The sequence below is a fragment of the Stegostoma tigrinum genome, chromosome 1 (genome assembly GCF_030684315.1).
Source record: "Stegostoma tigrinum isolate sSteTig4 chromosome 1, sSteTig4.hap1, whole genome shotgun sequence".
Lineage (NCBI taxonomy): Eukaryota > Metazoa > Chordata > Chondrichthyes > Orectolobiformes > Stegostomatidae > Stegostoma > Stegostoma tigrinum.
Window position 1 is genome coordinate 7,557,520 of NC_081354.1, and position 25,758 is coordinate 7,583,277.

Below are 25,758 nucleotides of genomic sequence, written 5' to 3' on the forward strand. Positions count from 1 at the left end.
GAAGTACATAAACTGGGAATGGGTGGACAGAGATTGAAAAGATGGAGAGGACTGTGTGAGTTTTCAGTAATGCCACATAACAGGGATGCCACAGTAATTGTGTGAGTGTGTGCTCATGAGCCAGTTCCTCTGCATACCAATCAATCCAGATTTAAGGAAAGTTTAGACAAATGCATGCGAGAAGAAGGGGTGGAAAGACATGCTGACAGAATGAGAATGAAGTAGGATTGAAGGTGGCTCATATAATGGTGTAAACACTGGCATAGTCCAGTTGGGACAAGTGGTCCCTTTGTGTATGTCTGAAGCTGAGGAAGACCATTTACAATATGACCATGGGATTAGCCACCAATCCTGTCTACTTCAAGACTGCTTGCTTCTTCATCCATTGATCTCTCGTTTATGACCTGCATCAGCTTGTCTAGCACTGAAAACCTCACTCACGCTTTGTTATCTATCCCCTAGGCTTGACCATAACAATATTGTCCTGGCTGGTCTCCCGTGTGCCACCCCATATAAACATATGCTGGGCCAATACTCTTCTGCATATATTTTAACACGTACTAAAGATTGGTTACCCATCTGCCTGTGCTTGCTGACTTAGATCGGCTCTCAATCCGATATTGGTTCAATTCTGAATTATCCTGATTTCAATTCCCTTCATGATTGCAGCCTACCCCATCCCTGTACCCTTCTTCAGCCATACAAGTCTTTGAGAGCTCTGCACCCTCTCAACTCTTGTTGTGCATCTATGATTTTATTCAGTCCATCTCTGGAGCCTACTTTCAGCTACCTATGGTTCCTAAGCTTTGAAAATCCCTCCCTGAATTTTACTATCTCTTTAATTGTCTCACCTCCTTTAAAAGATAGCACATTTTACCAAGTTCTTGGTAATTATCCTTGAGAACCCCCTCTGTTGTTCAATGTTGATTTATTTGAATTGATGTTGCTTTTAGTGAACATCTTTTTTCAATAAGCTGCTGTATAAATGCAAATTGTTGTTATACTTTTGTGCAACAGTTACACCTCCTCTACCTTAAATTCCTGTGGGTTGGAAACAGGATGGTGGAACACCTATTTAGAACAGAGATTAGGTAAAAAGTTTCCTCTCAGGGGCTCTTGAGTCTTTGGAACTCTAACTGAAAAGGCGGTGGAAACAGACTTCTTGGGTTTTCTTAAAACAAGGGCAGATAGATTCATGTTAAGTGTGCAGATGAGAGATTGTAAGGGGTAGGCTGGGATGTAGCTTTGAGGTTACACTACAATCTTAGTGAGTGGCGGAGAAACCTTGAGGGACTGTATGTGATTCCTAATTCGTACATTTGCAGTAATAAAGAGGTTTACAAACCCATACTACAGAATACAGAAGGACTAAGTGAACTCAGACTTTGATTGGATGGCTTGAAAGCTGAAACAAGATACAAGGAAAGAAGCAACAACAGCAAGGTGACCATGTCTTACAGAATGTCAGTGTCCTGAGGGGCCTATCTTCCCCCGAAGGCAGCTACAAATGATGATCAATAAGACCAATGGTTTCAACATACACATGGGAAAAGAGAAGAACATAATTTGCAGACTAGATAATATGGAAATGCTACTGTGTGAGTGTGGTTTTGAAGAAGTCATTTAGTTAGTTACAGCTGCTCAGACTGTGCGAAGAGGGAGTTGTATCTGTCACACTGCTCAAAGCAAAAAGCACTGAGATAAAACTATCTTTTGCATGACTTTACTTGGCTGATACTGCAGGCTAATTACACTTTGCCCTGTAAGTCCTGTTAATAGCTGTGCATTAACTACAGCTTGCTCCTCTATTTCCATGTTTGCTTGATGTCTTGAATTAACAAAGTAAGAGTCATATTAGCAAGAATAAAATGTGAATGGAATTGGAATGGACTGAAAATGATTCAGCTTAATTTTTTTGTTAGTGCTGTGAATTATTAATCTGAAATACACTACTTGAAAGGGTGACAGTGTCAGCCTCAACACGAATCATTAAAAACACCAATCAGATATATACTGGACGATTAATTGTTTTCAGCCAGAGGCGGTGCTGTGAGACCACTGGATAGCTCTTTCAAAGAGCAAGCACAGACATGATGGGCTGAATTGCCTCCTCCTGCAGGAGCTGCATCAGCCCATGAATCTTCCTATAAAACAGCAGGCAAAAATTAAAATAAGAATGTGACTCTAATCCAGCTAATATTAACTTCATTTGCCAAAGGTAAGAAAAATAAAATCACTTGACTTTGGAGAGTAGCAGGATGAGGTTAAATGGATTGTGACATTAAATTCTCAAGATGCAGAAATGTTTGAATGCAGACAAACCCTTTCCCATCTATGACCTCACAGTCCTCTCAATGGAATCTCCAAATACATTTAGCTCACTTGGAAATTCATTTTTAACTCTGTTTCAGACCCCTGTGATGGCAGACAAAACTGCTAGTGGGATTTTTCTCACAGAAGAAAGTGATTGAAATGACAAGGTATTTTGTATGAAAAGTGTGCATTTAAAAAAAAAGCTTTTGCGGAGGTTGAGCTGAATGTTTGGGAGGTATGCAGGAGATTTGGAAGCTTTATTAGATGTCCCCTTTGCTCATTTTGTTCCTGTTATGAAGGCATTTGGACTCAGAATTTCTATCATGCGATTACATGGTAATTACATCTTTGGTGGGTGGTGAATTTACACACAGTGAGTTTCTCACCGAAGGAAAGAAATCGGAAGAGGTACTTACATGAAGCATTCCTGCTCTAATTTAGTTCACTAATTGGGCCATAATTGGCCTACGTCCCAGGCAAAATATGGGAGCGCATGGAAATTAAGTGCATTGTTTAAATGGACAGATCTGGGGTGTGGCTGCAACCAGATGAGGGAACAACAGCACATCATCTGTTCACTAAACAGTTAGCTAACACTGCTGTCTTTTTCATCAATCTGATGCCTTTGCAGAATGTATATGCCAGTCTCTTCCATCGTGGACAATCATGGCCACTCGCAAATCCTGGAGGATTGATAATATATGGTAAAATCTACTCTTCGATGAGCATGGTTTATTTGTGGTCATACTCACTACAGCCATCTTGGTAGATTCACTGCCACCAATCCTTCTCATTAATGTTAGTCTAAGTAACTGATACCAAGTGGGGAAGAATGCTCACAGAATGCCTCCATCAGAATACTGCGTTAATCTTGATTCAGGTTTATTACATAGTACTCAACAGCTAGTTATGGTACATCCGAATTATGTGATAGTCACACAGAAGTTATCGGATGTGACTTATTTTTAAGTACACACTCATAGTATAGACACAAACTGCACCTCAACCTAGGAACTTAGTAGTGCTTAACCCCAAAGAAACTCTTCCTCAGTTGCATGTAATATGTTTCCATCAAAGGTTTCTTGTTGAAGCTCTCCTCATAACATGAAAACTTTACAATGCAGACTTCACGCAACCAGGGAATCCTGGCTAAGCCACCCAAGCTACAATCTTGTGAAAAACTTTGGAATGCAAGACAATAAATGCACCAGTATTTGAGAACTTGATCACGTTAAGAAATGGCAGTGTGGCAGAGCATTTAATGTTCCAAAATGACCCAGCAACCCAGCAATCAAAAAGATTACACAAAATTTCTATCCATTCAAGAAAAGATTGCATTTTTTCTTACCTAAACGGTAGTTTGTTGCAAAGTTGAACAGTAACTATTATGGTGTCAAGTCAAAAGTCCAGTTCAATAATGCCCCCAGATAGAATTGCAGAAAGAAATTATATTTTCGCTTTGCTGCACAGTTATTGCATTTTCAATGGAGAGAGGTTGGCAATACATTGTTTGGAAATTTTGGGAAAAATGAAATAATGTAGGAGAATGCGCAACATGCCAGGATGTTTGTTTCTGATTGCATTATTTTGATGTGAGCAAGCGGAATTTTTATGAAGTAAATTAGATCTGTTTTATCTGGTTTGGGTGTTGATCAGAGTTGGAAAGATGATTGGCAGGATTAGTCTCACACCAACAACACAGTTTTCTGTCCACATTCTGATTGAGGTAGACTTAGGACGTGCCTTCTCACCCTACATGAAGCAAAAATTATGCCATTTTGCTGTGAATAATCACCAAGATGCTACATTCAGGTAGAGAATTCGATGGATCAGTGGAACTCTTTAGATCAAAGGGTTGTAGAGATTGGGTCATCACATTTCTTCAAGACTGACACAGACAGATTTTTAATCAAGTGTGAAGGGGGAAGGGCAGGAAAGTGAAGTCTTGGTTGAAGAGATCATCCCATAAAATATTGGAACAGATTTGATTACTTACTTCTGCTCTTGTATCATGCAGACTTACGGTCTAACTCAAGGAGTCAACAAATGGTTTGATCACAATTACTCTTCCTCCACTGAAGTTGTAAAGATGGGATGCCATTTAGAATGTTAATGATATTGTAAGATATAGAGGAGGATGAGCTCTTTCAAAGACAAGAAGAACAGTTGTGACTGTACTTCACACATTATGTACACACCGACCTCTACTTCAGGACCCTAAATACTGACTCAGATATTCCTCTTTTGGCATGTCTTCAGCATGGTCTGTGTCATTTCTTGGGTTCCCAATGGTCGGCAACCTGCCCCAAAAATGACATTTTTGCAATGAATATAAACTGCCTGTTCTTCAACTGGATCATTCCAAATCTATCACCAGTAAAGTGTAAAAATGAATTGACCATCAAGAATTCCAATGAGTGCTCTGACCACTGCACCTCGGGAGCCCCTGATCTGGAAAGCTCATTCCCAGAGAATCCGCTTGAGGTGAGGATAGGATTGGTATGGCTCTCAATGACCTTTTATAGTAAACATATTTGACGGCTAAACTCATGCTTGAATTAGACACTTGGGGGAGATGCCAGGGGAAGGAAACCACAAAACTTTATGTCATGCCTTCAGAGATAAAATTGGAAGAGATGCAACATCTACACGTTTATCAACTGATCACATGTGATTTCTACATGATCACAACTGTCTAGTCTCTAAAAACCGTGATAGCTTCAACTTTAATTGTGCCTTTAACTACAGAAAATGTCTTAAGTACCCTTCATATAGAGGAAAGCAACCATTAGTGGAAGAAGATTTAAAGGGGCTAGCTGAACAGATGGGAAGCTTTTATAAGTAAGGACCGGTGTCAAGCAGAGAAGTCAATGATAAGTGCTCCAACTGTGGACTGAGAGCTATTCCAACCACAGTGGAATGGAGGCAATGTGGATGTTCAGTCAAAAGTCTGGAGGGTACATGATGCAGCTTCAGGGCCTGTGAAAGGCTACTCAATAAAGGAGGGTGCAAGGCCAATGTTGGGGGCCGGGGGAGAGGAGTCTACAGGGAAGGCTGTTGAAATGGATTCATTGCAGGATGATCAGCATTGGAATTTAGTAAAGGCAGGTCTGATGTGGAGAGGAACATGGTAAAGGTTAGCTACTTTGGGATTACAGTTTTGGGTGAGTTTCAAATTATGAAGGGCAGAACACAAGATGGCAACAAAAAGCACTTAGTGACAGTGAAATCCAGAAGTGATGAAGGATGATGCATGCTTTCAGTTGCTGCAGATATAAGTGAAGACTGAGAAGGTACCCAATGGAAATAGATGCTGTAATCAATGGCTGGTGTGTAGAACCAAACAAGACATTAAGGCTGATACCTTCAAATGTAGCATGAGGAGTCAATCAGGTACAAGAATGATGACAGGAACCAACATTCAGAGTTTTTTTAGTGGCATTGAGCAAAATGTCCTTAGTCTTGCCAATATGGAATGAGCTCATTTTTGGCTCACCGCAGGACTGATTGACGTGGCAGGACAGGTAGATGATTGCAGGCCTTAGAAAAACAATTCCCAGACCTGTGAATAATGTTACCTGGAGCAGCTGACAACACAAGGAAGACATTTCTAGAGATACATGAGGTGACATTTGAAAGGCGGGAAGATTAACCTTTGAAGGTGATATACTAGTCCTGTTGGGCAGGTCGGAGTCAGTCCAGGCCCAGAACAGGGAGATGGATGGTGGAGGGCAATAGACCGATCGAGCAGGCAGGAGGTCAAGGAAGATGAAAAGGGCAGTATGGTGGCTCGGTGGTTAGCACTGCTGCTTCACAGCTCCTTGGACCCGAGTTCGATTCCATCCTCGGTAACTGTCTGTGTGGAGTTTGCATATTGTCCCTGTGGCTGTGTGGGTTTCCTCGGGGAACTCTGGTTTCCTCCCACAGTCCAAAGATGTGCAGGCTAGGTGGAAATTGCCTGTAGTGTTTAGCGATGTGTAGATGAGGTTGGTTGGGTCTGGGTGGGATGCTCTCTGGGTCGGTGTGGACTTGTTGGGTTGAAGGGTCTGTTTCCACACTGTAGGGGTTCAATGATAAAGGCATGTCACATTGTGATTGCAGTGACATTTGACCCAGAGAGTGCTGGGCATTGTGTGCAGAGTCTAAATGAATTTAATATTTGCTTTGGTGCAAGTGGTGAGCTCCGTAAAATTAATCTCAAAGCATTTGTAAAAAAAACTCCTTTATATTAGGGAATTGGCATCAACAATTGGCACTGGCATCTCTCTTAACATATTCCAGACACCTCCGCAGTTTATTACAATCTTCCTTACTGGTATTTCAAAGGAATCATCTCTGTGATACAACATAAGTCAAGCACAAATGCATAAAATATACATACAAAATAATATAGCTCTCGGCCTTACTGAATGAGCAGCATCATAAATTATGCATCGTCAGTCATGCCTGTCATTTACTGATATGTTGCGCATCATTCACTTTTAATAGTACAATGTACTTAATGACAGAGGACAAAGTTAGTAATATCACAGATGTGTTAACTTAAAACCTCCATGTGTTAAGCAGAAGAGCAGTAATAGCTGAAGTAACAAAATGATACTGGACTGGCAGAAACCCTCAGACTCTGAAACTCTTAATTCATTCTTTAGAAACACCAAGATCCTGGCTTCTATCTTCTACCTCCAAAATAATTTAAAATTCTACTGTGCACCATATTTAAAGTTCCCAATTCTTCTGTTGCCCTGGCCCAATAATCCTTGATGCCCCTTGTGTAAATCTATCGATCTTAATCTTGAATGCACCAACAAACTGAGCATCCACAGCCCTCTAGGTAGTTAATTCTAGAGGTTCAAAACAATCTGAAAGAAAAAATGCTTCCTTATCTCAGTCCTAAATAATGTATCCCCTGCCTGAGGTTATGACCTCTAGTTTTATACTCTCTCAGGCAGGGGAAACAATGCCTTAGCTACTACCATGTCAAGCCCTATATGGATTGCACACATTTCATCGAGATCAGCGCTCATTTTTTTAAACTCTGAAGTGTATGGTCTATTTGACTCAATACCTGTTGTAGAACGATCTTCTCACCTTGAGTTTCCACCAATCTTCCACCAACTTGCTGTAGCTGACTGGGAGAGTCCTCAATGAATTTTATCCCTTAGTTGACTTTGAAATCAATATGAAACAGAGCTGAATCCTGCTCTGTATAAAGTTGAAGTAATTGTTTCTAAAGCTACAAATTCATGTCAGCAAACCATTTCTTCCCCCATGATCTTGAAATCTGTCCCTCAGTTCAAAGTATTCCAACGCACTAAAATTATCAAGCAAATTGTGTTAAGGGAGGACACCTTTGAGGCGTGTAAGAAATCACAAAGAGAAAAGCATAATAGATAAATGTAGGCACAAATAAACAGATGGGATTTTACTAAATTGTTGTTGAAAATCCGTGCCAGTCCAATAAAGACATTCATTAAATGAGGGACGTGGAGTTAGTTAGGGACACAATTATAATTCAGCTTATAAATAAGTCACTTGCCCCAACGGATCTATGTTGATCTTCAGTTTCATATGAGCCTTCTTCCACCCCTCTTCATCTGAATCTATCAACGTATTCTGCCATTCTTTATTCCTTAGTGTGTGTTATTGAACTTCACTTCCAATGCACCTATGCTATTCACCTACACTACCATCTGTAGCAGTGACTTCCACATTCTCTGATCATTAAGTAATAGCCCTAGTTCCAGTCCTCATTCTCATTTTCAGGTTACAAGTAGGTGAAAACATTTTATTGGTCTCTGTCCAAAAAAACACTTTATTATCTTAGGAAGCAAAGCAGAAATTGCTGAAAAAGCTCAGCAAGTCGAGCAGCAACTGTGAAGGGAAAAAAAACAGAATTAACATTTCAGAGTTAACCATTTCTCAGGGTCACCAGATCTGAAACATTAACTCTGTTTTTCTCCTTCACAGATGCTGCCAGGGCTGCTGAGCTTGCCCAGCAATTTCTGTTTTGTTTCCTGATTTACGGCATCCACAGTCTTTTTTTTACTTTATTATCTTAAATGACCATCTCGGATCACAGTGCAGGCATCCCTTTTAGAGGAACGAATAACATTTTGTTCACTTATTCCTGATTGGTACACTGTCTCGGTTCATTCATTGCTCTGGTAGATCTTTCTTGTATCTCCAGTGAATTGCACCACACAAATCTGAGGCTGAGACAGCTTCCCTTTCAGAATCTGTAAGGGAATCAAGGTTTATGGGGAATGGGCAAGAAAGTGGAGTTGAGGATTATCAGATCGACCATGATCTCATCAAATGGCAGAGCAGACTTGATGGCCTGGCTGGCTTGTGAGTCCTGGAATTGGGATAAAATGTTGCAGCTATCCCAGGAAGAAGATAAGGTACAGAGAGCAGGAAAAGTCCTAAGCGACCACTTTAGTTCGATTATCATTGCTGGAAGACTAAATCATGGCTGCCCACTTCCCCTTCCAGCTGATACAGTGATGTTGTATGTGTGACCACATTCGATTGTAAACATTATCTGTCTCATAAATGAAACAAAACGGGCAATAAAAATCTTGAAATCACTGCTCAGGGCAAAATTCAAACTGTGTATTTAGAATTGTATCAGTGATAATGGGAACTGCACCTCTCACTCTCTCCCTATTTATTTCAGTTCCCTCTCCCCAACCCCCTCTCTGATGAAGGGTCTAGGCCTGAAACATCAGCTTTTGTGCTCCTGAGATGCCGCTTGGCCTGCTGTGTTCATCCAGCTTCACACTTTGTTATCTTGGATTCTCCAGCATCTGCAGTTCCCATTATCACTGCTACAATTTTAACCTCACAGCGAAGCCTCTTCCAGGGATGCCTAACCTGAAGAAGTTACCCTCCTCCCTCCGGACCAACCTCAGGGAATCTCTCTCCCACTGCAACTCTGTTGTAATCTCTTCTTCCTCTCACCCATCCCTTCCTCCCACCTTAAGCCGCACCTCCATTTCCTACCTATTACCTCATTCTGCCTCCTTGACCTGTCCGTCTTCCCTGGACTGATCTATCGCCTCCCTACCTCCCCACCTATACTCTCCTCTCCACATATCTTCTTCTCTCTCCATCTTTGGTCTGCCTCCCCCTCTCTCCCTATTTATTCCAGAACCCTCTCCCCATCCCTCTCTCTGATAAAGGGTCTAGGCCCGAAACGTCAGCTTTTGGGCTCCTGAGATGCTGCTTGGCCTGCTGTGTTCATCCAGCTCCACACTTTGTCATCTGTGTATTTAGAATCCTCTTTGCAATTTGTAGTCTCCCACACATAACTGTTAGCCAGTGGACAACAATCTAATAGTCAGGAGAATAATATTCAGCTGGTGGAAAGACATGAAAGAAATGCACCGTACCCTTCGAATGCCTTCCTGGGAATCCTTCACCGAGGTTTCTGTGCCGTTACCTCTGTTGATCATCCTCCACATTTGGGCGTACATGTTATCCCTCTCAAAGGGGTTCATTCCTTTCACACGAACGTGCTCATATACCGCTGACTCCATCACTGTGCCGTACGGAATGTCTGTTTGCTTGGAAAGATCTTGCAGCGACCTTGAGTTGAGAGAAACAACAGGATAAATAGCCACTGCCCCATTCAAAAAATAAATCCTAACGGCTCAGAATAATGTTAAGTGTGGACCATCTGTTTCCAAAAACTCTTACTTTTAACTGAAGGATGGCTGTAAGGTGTAGTAGGTTGCAACTGATCTATGAAACAGTTTACTGATCTTTGGGCTATTTGATAGGGAACCTATGACTACAACTTTTAGTTGTCAATGCAGCATGGGTAGTGGGGTTTGTGAGGTACAATGTCATCGGAGTGGAACTAAGACCAGCCTTTAGATTATAGTACATTCACAATAATATAGAGTCGTAGTGATGTACAGCATGGAAACAGTCCATCCCATCCAGGCTGACCAGATATCCTAAATTAATCTAGTCCCATTTGCTAGCATTTCGGGGAATATGCAGAGCAGAAGATGAGTCGAGTGAGTTGGGAATATGCAGAGCAGAAGATGAGTCGAGTCAGTTGGGAATATGCAGAGCGAAAGATGAGTCGATAGAGTGAGTGAGCAAACCTCCAAACAGCTCGATGACCTGATCCTTCAGGAAGAACCCTACACCCCATCACACCCCCACCATGTGACTGAGTCTGCAGATCACACATTGCATTTGTTAGCCACCAGAGGACCCATGGAACAGGAGTCAAGTGAATCAAGAAAAGACCATACAACGAGGGAATAAATATAACACTGCAAGGAGGGAGGAATGATAAAAAGGATGCAAACAACTCGAAGTGCTCCCTTCTGCTTACACAGGTGACTGATCCATTGATGAATCCCACATCCGGACATTTGCTACTCCTGGTCTCACTTACCACAAGATGCTCCTGCTGGCTATCACCAGGTGTGAAATGTTATCCCGAGCTCATGCAAAGCACTGTTGATTATACTACAACTCATTCCTACTGCTATTCAGCTACATTGACTCCCAGTCCAGAAATACCTCAATATTAAAACTACCAACATTTTCTTTTCAAGCCCTTCAATGACCTTGACCTGTCATAGCGAGAAGTGTAATGACTTCTATCGCGATAACTCTCTGAGAGAAAAACCAATAAATCGGGAACAAAAGCAGAAGCTTCTGGAAAAGCTTTGCCGGTCTGCCAGCATCTGTGAAGAAAAATCAGAGCAAGGGATACCAGGCCCGAAACATTAACTCTGATTTTCCTTCACAGACCTGCTAAGCTTTTCCAGCAACTTCTGCAAACTCTGAGACTTTTCTGTTCATTTAACTCTTGTCTTTACTGTCTTTAATTTTCGTCGTTCCACCACGAATGGCTAAGCCTTCGGGGTCTGGGCCTGAAGCTCTGGAATTCCCTCCTTAAGCTTTGCTGAACATTTACCTTTCCTCACTTTCATTGCTTCTTAAAACCTTGGACCAAGCCTGTCTTAACATTTCTTTATGTTGCTGTGTACCCAAGTCTCTTTGATAATGCACTGGGAAATACTTTTTGTTTTGTAAAAGGTACAATATAAATGCAAATGTTGTTGTTGTCCTAATGAGGGGCATTGGTCAACATCTTAAAGCAAGCTGCTTGCCTCCTTGGTTGGTATATGAAATAAACCAAAGAAAGAAGATGTAAAAATATAAGGAGATAGCAAGAACTGCAGTTTCTGGAAGTCAGAGTCTATAGAGCGTGAAGTTGGAAGAAGACAGTAGGTCAGGCAACATCAGAGGAACAGGAAAGTCGATGTTTTGAATTGGGACCCTTCACCAGGACAGGAAAAATATAAACTCATTGATTTCATTTGACTTATTTACTGATCATTAATAATGATCAAAGCATAGGACATTAAGAAACAAGAAAAACAGTAAACTATTCAGCTGTCCAAGCAAGCTCTGCTATTCGAAAGGATCACGGCTGATCCAACATTCCTCATGTCCACTCTCCAGCATTTCCCCATAATCTTGGATTGCCCAACTGATCAAGAATCTATCAAACTCATAAGTATCCACAAGAATTCTGCAACCCCCCACCCCCGAGGTCTCTGTGGCAATGAGTTTCATAGACTCACAATCCTCTGAGAGGAGAATCCTCTTCATCTCAGTCTTAAATTGGTGCCCCTTTAATCTGATACTATGCCCTCTGGTCCCTTGAGGGGAAGCATCCTCTCAGCATTTATCCTCCCAAGCCCCCCAAAGAAGCCTATGTATTTCAATGAGGTCATGTCATTCTTCTAGCGTCCCAACATATGTCCAAATCTATATTCAATTCTATGTTCATCTCCATCCCACTTCCTGAAGCAACAATCATGAATTCAATGAGAATTCGAACTTGCTTCCTCTCACACTACTGTTAGAAACCCTTTTAAATTTATAGCAGTTTTCAATAAGGCAAGACTGTTATTTTTTAATGGCAATGTATATGAACAAACTTAATGAAGAATGGAGCTGGCCTGTAAAATTAATCTGATATTAATGAAATGATGCTAACTGATGAGGTAGCAGAATTTTTAGGCCAAACCTTTTTAATAATGAATTGTCATAAAAATCTTGATGGAATATTTTTAGCTTCAATCTTCACCAATTTTCATTTCCTTGACTTCAATTTGCTCAGTACAAATATTTTTTAAAGCGATTTCATTTCAGTGTTTTGCTGTTCCCTGTGCTTCTTTCAATTTAGGGTACTTGATTTGTTGCTCATAATTTAGCGTGCATGACCCTGGGAAGATAGACTGCAGACTGGATCGCCACTTTGGGAATAATCTGCATTCAGTCTGCAAGCATGATCCTGAGTTTCTGGTCACCTCATAATTTGATTGACCCTGTTGTTCTCTCACTGACCTCTATATCCTTGGCCTGCAGCAATGAAATTCAATGCAAGTGTACAGAGTCAACAAAAGGGAATGCCACACTTTCAATCCAATGAGATGTCATTTTACTTGTAAATATTAACTCTGGTTTTCTCTCTCCACAGATGCTGCAAGGCCAGCTGAGTCTCTCCTGCATTTTCTGCTTTAACTTTAACCACCTGCAAGTTCCCCATCAAGCCATACACCATCCCGAATTGGAGCTATTTTCTTGTCGATTCACTGACTCTGGGGCAATATCCCTCCCTACAGCACTGTGGGTCTGTCGGCAGCCTGAGCCTGTAGTGGGTGAACAAGATAACTCAGCATGTAGAAGCTTTAAAGAGGGTGAAAAAGAGGTTTACCCAGGGTGTTGCCTGAATTAGAGTGTATCAGCTATAAGGAGAGGTTGAATAAACTGAGATAATGGGAACTGCAGATGCTGGAGAATCCAAGATAATAAAATGTGAGGCTGGATGAACACAGCAGGCCAAGCAGCATCTCAGGAGCACAAAAGCTCCTGAGATGCTGCTTGGCCTGCTGTGTTCATACAGCCTCACATTTTATTATCTATTATTATGTTGAATAAACTGAGATTGTTTCACTAGAGCTTTGGAAGCTGAGGGGTGACCTGATAGATGCATATAAAATTATGAGCGACATGGACAGGGTGTATAGCTGGAGTCTTTTTTCCAGGGTGGAAATACCAAATACTAGGACTCGTGGGTTTAAGGTGAGAGTGGGAAAGTCTAAAGGAGATATGTGGGGCAGTTTTTTTTAAAACACAGAGGGTGGTAGGCACCCACAATGCACTGACAGTGGAGGTGGCAGAAGTAGCTATAATAGCAAAGTTTAAGAGGCATTTAGACAGACACATGAACAGGCAGGGAATAGAGGGGTATGGACCATGTGTGAGTAGGTGGTATTAGTTTAGCATGGCATCATGGGTGGCACAGACATGGTGTGCTTAAGGACCTGTTCCTGTGCTGTATTGCTCTATGTTCTGTTGTTCTAACACCACCTTCTTCAGGGAAATTGGATATGGTTAGTAAATACTTGCCCAGCCAATGACGCTGACCTCCTGTGACACAGTTGTTTTAAAACAAGTATGTGGCAGCACTTTAAAAAAATTGATAATGCTCCTATCCTTTGTTATCATCTCCCCGGATGTCTCTCAGTCTCTTTGGTAAACCTACTGATTTAATATTCTCACCTACCTCCAGAGCACTGGAATATAACACAGAGCCCCAACATTAATCTAAAATAGAGCTTCAATTGCTTAATCGCCGTGGACTTATATTTGAGCTTAATGAAACTGAATATTATTGGAAAATCTTCTCATATTGCATTCATGGTTCCTTATAGATTTAGCTTTTGACTGCTTGCAGCTCACTACCACCTTCCCAAGGGCAATTAGGGATAAGCAATATATGCAGACCCAGCCAGAGATGCTCACACACCTCCCCAAAATAAATAAATAAAAGAAAAGATGCTTTGTCGGTGGGCCGGGGAATCGAGGAGTGGAGTGGTTGGAGACCGGAGCGATGAGACAGGATGACTAAAGGATACTTATGTATCCTTTGACCGAAAACTCACCCATCAGAGACAGCTTAGCCTTGGGCTGGGTGGTGAGTGGGGCTCATATGAAAATACTGAAGCTGTTTGAAGCTTCGCTGTTATTACTATCTGGAGTTTTCTGCTGGGTTCAGCTGTGTCTTTCTGCATGACTTCAAAAAGATCTGCCAAAGCCAGCACAAGAAATCGTGGAAAGCTCCACTGCAAACTGCAGGAGGGGAGGTCTTCCTGCTCTTTCCCCTATAAAGACTAATGTGGGTAGGTCATGCACAGACTTCATGTCATGCCAGCAATTTGTGCACAACAAATGCCCACTCAATGCCCTACTGACTTGAGGAAGGATGTTCTGGCAGCTGAGGGTTTATCAAATTTGACACCTGGGACGGCATGGATTAGGTATGAAGAGAAACAGGATCAGCGAGGAGCACATTTGTTGGAGTTTAGAAGAACAAGGGGAATTTCATAGAAACTTGGAAAATTCAGACATCACTAGACTGGGTAAATGCACAAAGGATGTTCCCAATGACCAGAATGTTCAATACCAGGGGCCAGGGTATAATTATAAAGAGTAAGCTATTTAAGCATGAGTGGGGAAGAAATGACTGCATTCAGGGAGAGGTGAGCCTGTGGAGTTCTCTACTACTCGAAGCTACTCGAGGCCAAAACATTGAGCATTCAAGAAGGAGCTGGGTATGGTTCTTACGGCAAAAAGTGGTCAGAGGGCATGGGGAGAAAGTGGGAAGAGGGTAATGAGCTGGAAGATCAGCCATGATCATCTTGAATGGTGGAGCAGGTTTAAAGGGCTGAATGGCCTATTCCTTCCTCTAATTTCTGTATTTCATAGGCCTCACCTTGGCACTGTTGATAGTCACCAGCAGTGGGCAGCTAATCGCCTCAGGGATGGCCCAGTTCGGGGGTGAGATCCCTTATTCACTGCCACTCTGCCTGAGTAGGGGACCGGGACAGAATACCACACTTTATCTCAGGAACGGCGCTAAATTCCAGCATGCCTTCCTCAACTGAAGGTGTTAGGGTGTTTCCATGGACTGTCGCTCTAATGGGCTAGATCCCTGTCACCTTCATTAAATCCCAACCTCAGGTACAGTCACATGCTTCTTCAAAGGAAGCCTGGTTCACCAGAGTGACAGTTGACAAGGCTCCTACACACAATGTGAGCCTATCAATGCCACGCCTAAAGAGCTAGATTCTCTTTGGCTCCAATCCTGACAAATAGTCCTGCTCAAAATATTAATTTGTGCTTTCTTTTCTTCTTCTGTATCCTTCTAGCATTTTGCAGCCTAAACACTCCTCGCAATGAGGCTTTGGTGATTAGGCCTGGACGGTGCTTTCCATTATCAACTCCTTTGAGGCGGTCAGTGTGAGGCAGGGCACATCATTAGATGGTGAAGGTGTGAGCCCAGCAATTGTGTATCCTTTGACCAAAAACTCACCCATCAGAGACAGCTTAGCCTTGGGCTGGGTGGTGAGTGGGGCTCATATGAAAATACTGAAGCTGTTTGAAGCTTCGCTGTTATTACTATCTGGAGTTTTCTGCTGGGTTCAGCTGTGTCTTTCTGTATGACTTCAAAAAGATCTGCCAAAGCCAGCACAAGAAATTGTGGAAAGCTCCACTGCAAACTATACCTTGTGCAAAACAAGCTTTCAAAATCTTCTGTGGTAGTTCTGGGGAAGAGTTGGACCGAACCTACAAATCTAGCCATGTCTCCAGATCTGTCCTGATGAGTTCCATGAATTTTTCTGCTATTTTCCTGTTTCTGAGAAGGATTTTGAACAGAAACTGGTTCTCTTGAGGGTCAAGGATATTAATCAGAGTCTATTGACAGCTTTTGAAAGCAATTTCCTTTGAAACTTAACCCAGAAGTTGTAAATGGTTTCGTACAGTTTCTTTTAAGTCATTTCCAGTTGTTTAAGATTTACCTATCCACAAGTAGTTTACAGGATATCCTGGTTTACCACTTCATAAGTCTACTTTTGGCTGTATCAATGAAGCTGCCTTGTTATCGTTCTTAAATATGCAAGCGAATATTTTTGTACAACAAAAAAATGTTTTTAAAGTGCACTTTGAAATGATTTCTTATCGCACTGACTGAGTTTGCGTTCATTAATATGCAAGCATAGTTCAATTTTGGCTGCAGTCTTTGTTTAGACTGCTGAATGCACCCGAAGCAAATTCTCGATTGTAACACATTATGTGGAATAGTTTGTAAGGCCACAGTTAAGGATCAGGATACAGAAGTAAGTACCATCACTTATAACCTTCTCCGCCTCTTCTAAAGGTATGCTAGCTGCTGCTACACATTGTGTGCAAACCAAGCCTGCATTATCACTGAAAGGCAACCCTTTACACCTTTGTTCCACACCATCTCCCAGCCATCTGTTACTCCGTAATTAAAGTAACAATTCAAGGTCAAGTTGAGATTTCAACTTGGTTGTGTGTTTGATTTTTCCCTCAAGGTTAATTTCATTTTACTTGCTCACATCTGAACCGTCACTGAAAGCAAAGAGATGTACCTGTGTTATCAACCCGAAGAGTTGGTGCATCCTCTAAAAATAAACTCTCCATTGAAGTTCTCTTATAACCATCCAACAAGAGTTTAAAGGATATGGCTCACATTTTTATTCCTTTTAATTTGTTGATGAGAAGGAAATGTGAACTTGTATTCAGTTCCCAACAAAAAAAATTGCGCTCAAAAAGAATTTAACAGCCCTAAGAAGTGTGGGCTCATATACACATTTGAGGATAAAGAAAAACATACACCAGGCACAGTTTTAAGGAAAAACGGCTCATTTTCTCCTGATGTCCCAGTCAATATTTATCCTTCAACAAACGTCATTAAGAAAACAGGGTGCCTCGTTTTCATCTATATTGCTATTTTTTGGATCTTGTATACAAATTGGCTATAATGTTCTCCTAAAAGTACTTTGTTGGCTGTAACAGACTTTGGGACCTATTGTGAAAGGCTTTGTATAAATTCAATTTTTTTTTCACTGAATGCAACATTAAAATGGTTCATAGAAATGGCCGAAGAGGGTAAGCAAGTTTGGTAGCATCTATGGAGAGAAAAACAGCGTTAACGTTTTGAGTTTGATATGGCTCTTCTTCAGAACTCAGGAGTTTCCAGCATCCACCTCATTCTGCTTTTATTACAGGAATTTATATCTGTCTCTAATCCTTTATGTTGATTTGGAAGGAATAGGAAGAGGTACAAGTTTGAACTGAAACAGAGTGAATGGATAATGTAAATGGCGGACCCTTTGTTCTCTTTTTTCAATTATGTTTTTGTGTTTCTTATGATTCATACTTTTTTGATTATTTTGATTGTTTTCATATCCTGCTCACATAACCCAACAACCCTTCAGAAGTTCAAAATAGTTTTGGAATTTATTTTTCAGTAAGCCATGCAGCTTCACGTTTCAATACAATTTGGAATCATGAAGACAAGTTCAACAAAAGGTTTCCATAAATGCAGCAAGTTTTGTTGCCCAGGCAATTTATTGCTATGAATGGATGTTTCCTTTGATGAAGGTAACAAAAATGTATACGGAAATAAAATTTTGCCACTAATTTTTCCAAAAAGTCAAGTATAGAATTCTGAATAGGTTCAACTTTCACTTTGATCTGTCTGAAATTTGAAGCTTCCAAATATAAGGTTGAATTTTAACAAAAGAATTTGCGTTTATACAGCACCTTCAATGAAACAAAACATCCCAAAATGCCTTGTCATTATGAAATCAGACAAATGTTGACTTGTTGGCCAGAACATGAGACATTCAGACAGATGACAAAAAGTCTGGTTAAAGGTACATGCTTCAAAGAGGGTCTCAAAGGAGGAGAGAACATGTTGAATGGTGGAAATGTTTAGAGAAGGAAGTTTAAGGCGCAGGCAGCAGAAGGCAGGGCTGCCAATAGTAGAAAGAAAGAGATGGATTACAAAGTGAGAGTTAAAGGTCTTCTGAGGACTGGAGGGCTGGAGGTAGTGACAGAGTCAAGAAGAGGCATTTAATATATCATGTTGTTCTACGCAAATCGGTTCACGTAGAAAATCGCAGAATAAATGATCAACCCCCACATCCTTCTGTTTTGATTCAATGAATTTGCTCAGATTCAATGTGGTGAATTGCCATGTTTCTTTGCTTAATTGTTTTTGATTTAATGCTAGATTTCACTGAATTAAATGAATTGAATCCTAGAATCACAGCAATGTTTTTGCCTACCTCCAGAACACCCATGATTTTGAAAAAATCTATCAAGTCTGCTCTGGTTAGAAGTCCTTAACTTTGTCATTATCCAGGAACTCATTTCTATTTGTATTCATTTTGCATCCATAGAACCATAAGATTACAAATACATGAGGAGAATTAGGCCATTTGGCCCAATGAGTTTGGTCTGCCATTCAATCATAGCTGATATATTTCTCAATCCTATTCTCCTGCCTTTACTTTGCAACTTTTGATTTCTCTTACTAATCAATAAGGTGAACTGTGCTCAGTACCTAAACAGAAAATAGAGGATGAAGCTGAAAGAGAGGGCTGAAAGAATGGAGTGGATGCAGTGACTGATGGATGTGAGATTTCCTAACGGCTACAGTAGAAGATCTTATTTTGTATAGGTTTTGTGGTTTACACTGAGAACTGCTAGATGTTGTGGTTGTGATTGATTTTATTTCAGGAAAGTGAAGAATGAGCAAGGCCATGGAAAGGATTTGGAACAGTGCTTTAGTATGAAGAAGGAACTTATTGATCTGAGAATTTTGAGTTAATCAGTAAACTTGTAAGCTTTGAATGTGGCAGAAACACATGGATGCAAGCTTCTAAAGTTACAAATAGATGATATGAAAGATAACTCTTTAGTAGAACTTTAACCATAGCTACTGAACTAAAACTCTTAACACAGCAGTAACCTGTAGTGCCGATACTGGGCAAATCATTGCGAGCTCTCTGCAGTAGATCTTATTCTCATATTTCTTATAACTGTTTTAAAATTTTAAACCTAAGTTCTATGCTAACTTCAAATAATGTTGATCTTGCTTTATGCACCTCCTATGCAGCCATAATCTTGAATGCCTTGCTCTGTCTAAGCACCCCATTATTTGTACTTTCTTATTTGCAATGATCTGCCTGTATTGCTTGCAAAACAGAACTTTTTACTGTACTGCGGTATTTCTGACTACAGTAAATCAAATCAAATAACCGTATAATTCTCTGAGATTTCTATCCTTTTTTGGCACTGGTCTCTTTAACAGTGTCAGTTTCCTTTGTTCCACTTCTAGCGGCTCTGCCTTCAACTGCCTGGCCCTGAATTCTGGAATTCTCTACCTAACCTCATCCTTAAGGCACTCCTCAAAACCATCCTCTCTGACCAAGATTTTCAACACTTTGGACTACAGTGTTTCAAGAAGGTAGCTCGCCACAACCTCTTCAAGGGAAACTAGGGACGGGCAATAAATGCTCAGCCAGCGATGCCCACATCCCATAAGAGAATTTTAAAAAGCCTGATTGTTTCTTAGTGTCGGAATCGTATGGAGGACAGGTGTCTCAGCTGTTGGCTGGATAAACTGAGCCTATTGTGTGTTCTCCTGGTGCTTAAAGAAAGTGCTAGCAGGACACTCTCAAACCTTTACTTAGAAGTTTTAATATCACTTTTGAGTCACAGGAGAAGCTCATCCAGATTTGTTGCAAAGCACAAGTCAGGAATGTGTTGGAAAACTCCCCACTTGCCTGGATAGGTGCAGCTGTAACAGAACTCAACAACCTTGACACCATCCAGGATGAAGCATCAAGACTGATTGTCAAGTGCTGATGCTTCCATGCACCTGCTGTCCTTGTCCTTCTAGGCAGCAGAACTCGTGGGCCTGGAAGGTGTTGACATACAGCCATTGAGGTCTCTAGCCTTACAGCCCATCAAGTCTGTGTTGGTCAAAAACAATGACTTAACTATTCTAATCCTATTTTCCAGCACTGAGCCCACAGCCTTTTATGCCTTGGCATCACAAATGCACATCTAAGTGTTTCTTAAATGTTATGAGGGTTTCTGCTTCTACCGTCTTTTGAAGCAATGAGTTCCACACTCTCACCACCTTCTAGGTGATTTTTTGTATCCCCACGTCCCTTCTCAACTTCCTGCCTCTTGTCTAAGATCTATGCCCCCCTCCCTTGTTATTGATCCTTCCACCAAGGGGTAAAGTTTCTCTCCATCTACCCCGTCTTTGCCCCCTCATAATTTTACACATCTCAATCATGTCCCTTCACTGACTGCTCTGCTCCAAGGAAACCATCTCTACTCTAGCTAATCTCTCTTCATAGCTATAGGTCTCCAGCTCAAACAATATCCTGGCAAATCCCTTCTTCACTCTCTCCAGTGCAATCACATCCTTCGAAGAAGCTTTGGTTAGCCTTTGTAATGTATTTTGTAGATAGTATGCACTGCTACTGCTGTGCGTTGGTGGTTCAGAGAGTGAATGTTGAGGGTGGTGGAATGGGTGCCAATCATGCAGCTGCTCTGCCCTGGATGGTATCCATTGACTAGTGTAGTTCAAGAAGGTGGATTGCCACTATTCCCATGTGCAATTTGGGATGGCCAATAAATGCTGGCCCGTTTTAGCTGATAACTAATTGGATTTGAAACAATAACTCTGTTTCTCGCTTCGCAGAACCCTGCTCAGTTTCTCCAGCAATTCCTGTCTGGTTTCAAATCTCTAGCATCCACAGTACTTCATAAAACTCTCTGGAGAGACAGTTATGTATCAAGGGGCTAGAACACAAATACTTGCCAGGCTTAAGGGAAAACTAGGAACAGCTGTTGGAATTATAGATATCTCATTTTAAAACATTTTGTATTTGGTTTGATTCAATTAAGCACAGTGTTTCTCCATGTAACTATTTGGGAGGAAGAATTACAGATTCTCAATCCTCCACCTGTAACACATCAAAATGATACAAGTGTGACAGGTACCATTTAACCTTTCTTCTCAGCATTCGAAAATGCCTTATGCAGGTTTAAACTAGGTTTAAATGTACCAAAGATGCCTCAAGCTGAGAAATATGTCAGTTTTCCTTGAACATTGAAGAAAATTGACCAGGCATGTAAGTGATTTTATGTTTTGTTAAAAGTACTTTTTAAATCCACCTGTTAACACACAAATTAGTAAGTGGGACTTGAGCTTGTAAGTCCTAGAGATGGGAACCCTACCACTGCACCACAAGGGCCTGAAGCAATAAGTACATGCTTACAAACATGGTAAACTCTCTGTCAATGTCAGCAATATTTTTAGACCAGGAAGCAATTTTATTTTGGGGCTGATTTAAACCATCTGCTGTTAGATTAGTCACTGATTTTTAATCAGTCACTGGTAGTTCTATGAACCAATCTTTCCACATGTAACCTTTAGGATCTTTTGTGTTTTGATCAAGTCACGGCTTACTCTTTTGAAGTCCAGAAGGTACAAGCCGAGCCTGTCTAACTCTTCCTCTTCAGACAATCCATTCAATATTGTTCCGAAGGTTTGGACTGGGCACTTCCATTGGATTTGTCCATGTCTATGGCAAAACTATTACATTGGTTTGTATGGATGTGAGTTTGCTCGCTAAGCTGGAAGGTTAGTTTTCAGATGTTGCGTCACCTTTTGTTTTTATTTGAAAAAATATACTTTATTCATAAGATGTACAAAAAATTAAACATATTCACACACCTACCCAGTCATGCAGGCCGCTCTGGGTTACCCAGGGGGTACGTACACCAACTAAAGGAAAAAAACAAAGAAGAAAAAAAAACAAAGCAAAGAAAACGCCCCGGCAGTTGTCACCACGCACAGTCTGAGTTGGCCCCCTGACCAGTTGGGGAAGGCGCCAGCTGGGCCCAGGTACCAGATAGGGCCCTTTTTTCCATTCTGGACGAGGGGGCTCATACGGTGGTCTTTCCCCACCGCGCCTTGGCGGCGGCTGCCCCAAGCTTTAGCGCGTCCCTCAGCACGTAGCCCTGGACCTTGGAGTGCGCTAGTCTGCAACATTCGGTCGGGGTCAGTTCTTTCAGCTGGCAGACCAGCAAGTTGCAGGCAGACCAAAGAGCGTCTTTCACTGCATTGATGGTCCTCCAGGCACAGTTGATGTTGGTCTCAGTGTGCGTCCTGGGAAACAGCCCGTAGAGCACGGAGTCCCGTGTCACGGAGCTGCTCGGGACGAACCTCGACAAATACCACTGCATCTCCCTCCAGACCTCCTGCGCATAGGCACACTCCAGAAGGAGGTGATCGACAGTCTCGTCCCCCCTGCAGCCGCCTCGAGGGCACCGTGCGGTGGCGCAGAGATTCCGGGCATGCATAAAAGATCTCACTGGCAGAGCCCCTCTCACTGCCAGCCAAGCAATGTCTTTGTGCTTGTTTGAAAGTTCTGGCGATGAGGCATTCTGCCAAACGACTTTGGCAGTCTGCGTGGGGAACCACACGACAGGATCCACCCTCTCCTTTTCCCGAAGGTTCTCGAGGATACTACGTGCTGACCACTGCCTGACGGCCTTGTGGTCAAAGGTGTTTCCTTTCAAAAATTTCTCCACGAAGGACAGGTGGTACGGAACGGTCCAACTACTCGGAGCGTTCCGTGGCAACGAGGCCAGGCCCATCCTTCACAACACCGAGGACAGGTAGAACCTCAGTAAGTAGTGACACTTGGTGTTTGCGTACTGAGGATCTACGCACAGCTTGATGCAGCCGCACACATAGGTAGCCGTCAGGGCGAGGGTGGCATTCGGTATGCCCTTTCCCCCATTATCCATATTTTGAGTGCAAGCAGCAGCGGAGGCAAGACGGACCCGGAAGACTGCAGCTAAGGTAAAGCAGTTTATTTTTAAAATTACTTACCGGTAGCGGGCAGCGGTGTTTTTTTTTCCTCTTTCAGAGAAGGAGCGGGAGCAGCAGAGGAAGTGACGAGGACCAGAGGGGCAGCCGGGAAGGAAAGCAGTGACCATATATATCAGCAAGGCGGCTAAACCCGAGACTCTACAACTGTAGTGTCTCCCACCCGCCCTCCTCCTCTAACCTAGTTAATAAGGTAAGGTTCATTCTAAACTTTCTCTATTGAATATAAGTTTGTTATTAATTTGTTATTGTTATTTGACGTAAGCTTTCTACTTTAGTATTGAGTTGGCGTTCAGATAAGTGGGGTATGGATGCTAGGGCAGTTGCTTGCTCCTCCTGCAGAATGTGGCAGTTGGGTGATGTGGCACACGTCTCCGCTGGCTACATCTGCGGGAAGTGCACCCAGCTACAGCTCCTTGAAAACCGTGTTAGGGAAATGGAGCTGGAGCTGGATGAACTACGGATCATTCGGGAGGCAGAGGGGGTAATTGAGAGGAGTTATCGGGAGTTGGTCACTCCTAAGGCTCAGGTCGAGGATAGATGGGTTACAGTTAGGGGGAGGAAAGGGGACAGACAGACAGTGCAGAGATCCCCTGTGGGCATTCCCCTCAGCAATAAGTATACTGTTTTGGATACTGCTGGGGGGGATGACCTACCAGAGGAAAGCCATAGTAGTCAGTTCTCTGGCACTGAGCCTGACACTGTGGCAAAGAAGGGAAGGGGGCAGAATAGAAAAGTACTCGTGGTAGGGGACTCGATAGTTAGGGGAATCGACAGGAGATTTTGTGGGCAAGATCGGGATTCCCGGAAGGTATGTTGCCTCCCTGGTGCCAGGGTCCGGGACGTCTCCGATCGGGTGTATAAAGTTCTAAAAGGGGAGGGCGAACAGCCAGAAATCGTGTTACATATTGGCACAAATGATATAGCCAGAAATAGGTTTGAGGATATAAAAAGTGATTTCAGGGAGTTAGGATGGAAGCTGCAGAGCAGGACGAACAGAGTAGTGTTCTCTGGTTTACTACCGGTGCCACGAGATAGTGAGGTGTGGAACAGGGAGCGGGCGCAGCTGAACACGTGGCTACGCAGCTGGTGTAGGAGGGAGGGCTTCAGATATGTTGATAATTGGGATGCCTTCTGGGGAAGGTGGGACCTGTACAAGAAGGGCGGGTTGCATCTGAACTGGAAGGGGACCAATGTCCTGGGTGGAAGGTTTGCTCGAGTAGTTCGAGAGGGTTTAAACTAGTATGGCAGGGGGGTGGGAACCTGAGCTGTATACCAGAGGTGAGCGTTGATGCAGGTGAGGCAGTAGCAAGAGGTAGACCAGCTAGTGGGAAGGATTTTCCTGGGAAGGAACCAAGGGATCGGTTAAAGTGTGTTTGCTTTAATGCAAGGAGTATCAGGAATAAAAGTGATGAACTTAGAGCATGGATCAGTACCTGGTGCTATGATGTTGTGGCCATAACAGAGACATGGGTTTCTCATGGGCAGGAATGGTTGCTGGATGTTCCAGGGTTTAGAACATTTAAAAAGAATAGGGAGGGGGGAAAAAGAGGAGGGGGTGTAGCACTACTAATCAGAGAGGGTATCACAGCTACAGAAGCTTCCTTTGTCGAGGAAGATCTGCCTACTGAGTCAGTATGGGTGAAAATTAGGAGCAGCAAGGGAGTAGTCACCTCGTTAGGGGTTTACTACAGGCCCCCCAATAGCAGTAGGGAGATTGAAGAAAGCATAGGTCGACAGATTTTGGAAAAGTGTGGACGCAGTAGGGTTGTTGTAATGGGTGACTTTAACTTTCCTAATATTGATTGGAACCTCCTTCGAGCAGAAGATTTGAATGGAGCTGTTTTTGTAAGGTGTGTTCAGGAGGGTTTCCTAACGCAGTACGTTGACAGGCCGACGAGGGGAGAGGCCATTCTAGACTTGGTGCTCGGAAACGAGCCGGGGCAGGTATCAGATCTTGTGGTGGGAGAGCATTTTGGTGATAGTGACCATAACTGCCTCACATTCCACATAGCTATGGAGAAGGAGAGGATTAGGCAGAATGGGAGGATATTTAATTGGGGAAGAGGAAACTATGATGCGATTAGACATGAGTTAGGAAGCATGGACTGGGAGCAGTTGTTCCATGGTAAGGGAACTATCGACATGTGGAGACGGTTTAAGGAACAGTTGTTGGGAGTGATGAGTAAATATGTCCCTCTGAGACAGGCAAGAAGGGGTAAGATTAAGGAACCTTGGATGACGAGAGCGGTGGAGCTTCTAGTGAAAAGGAAGAAGGTAGCTTACATAAGGTGGAGGAAGCTAGGGTCAAGTTCAGCTAGAGAGGATTACATGCAGGCAAGGAAGGAGCTCAAAAATGGTCTGAGGAGAGCCAGGAGGGGGCACGAGAAAGGCTTGGCAGAAGGAATCTGGGAAAACACAAAGGCATTTTACACTTACGTGAGGAATAAGAAAATGGTCAAAGAAAGAGTAGGGCCGATCAGGGATAGCATAGGGAACTTGTGTGTGGAGCCTGAGGAGGTAGGGGAAGCCCTAAATGAGTTTTTTGCTTCTGTCTTTACGAAAGAAACAAACTTGTAGTGAATGAAACCTTTGAAGAGCAGGTGTGCATG

At 42.5% G+C, this 25,758-nt stretch overlaps 1 protein-coding gene across 3 annotated transcripts in view; it reads right to left on the reverse strand.

Moving 5' to 3' along the window:
• grid2 (glutamate receptor, ionotropic, delta 2) overlaps positions 1-25,758 on the reverse strand; it is a 961,209-nt gene that overhangs the window by 82,121 nt on the left and 853,330 nt on the right. For all 3 annotated transcript variants that reach the window (XM_059650188.1, XM_059650127.1, XM_059650148.1), the window contains one exon: positions 9,705-9,900. In XM_059650188.1, the coding sequence (XP_059506171.1) occupies positions 9,705-9,900 (196 nt within the window). The remainder of the gene's footprint in view (positions 1-9,704; positions 9,901-25,758) is intronic.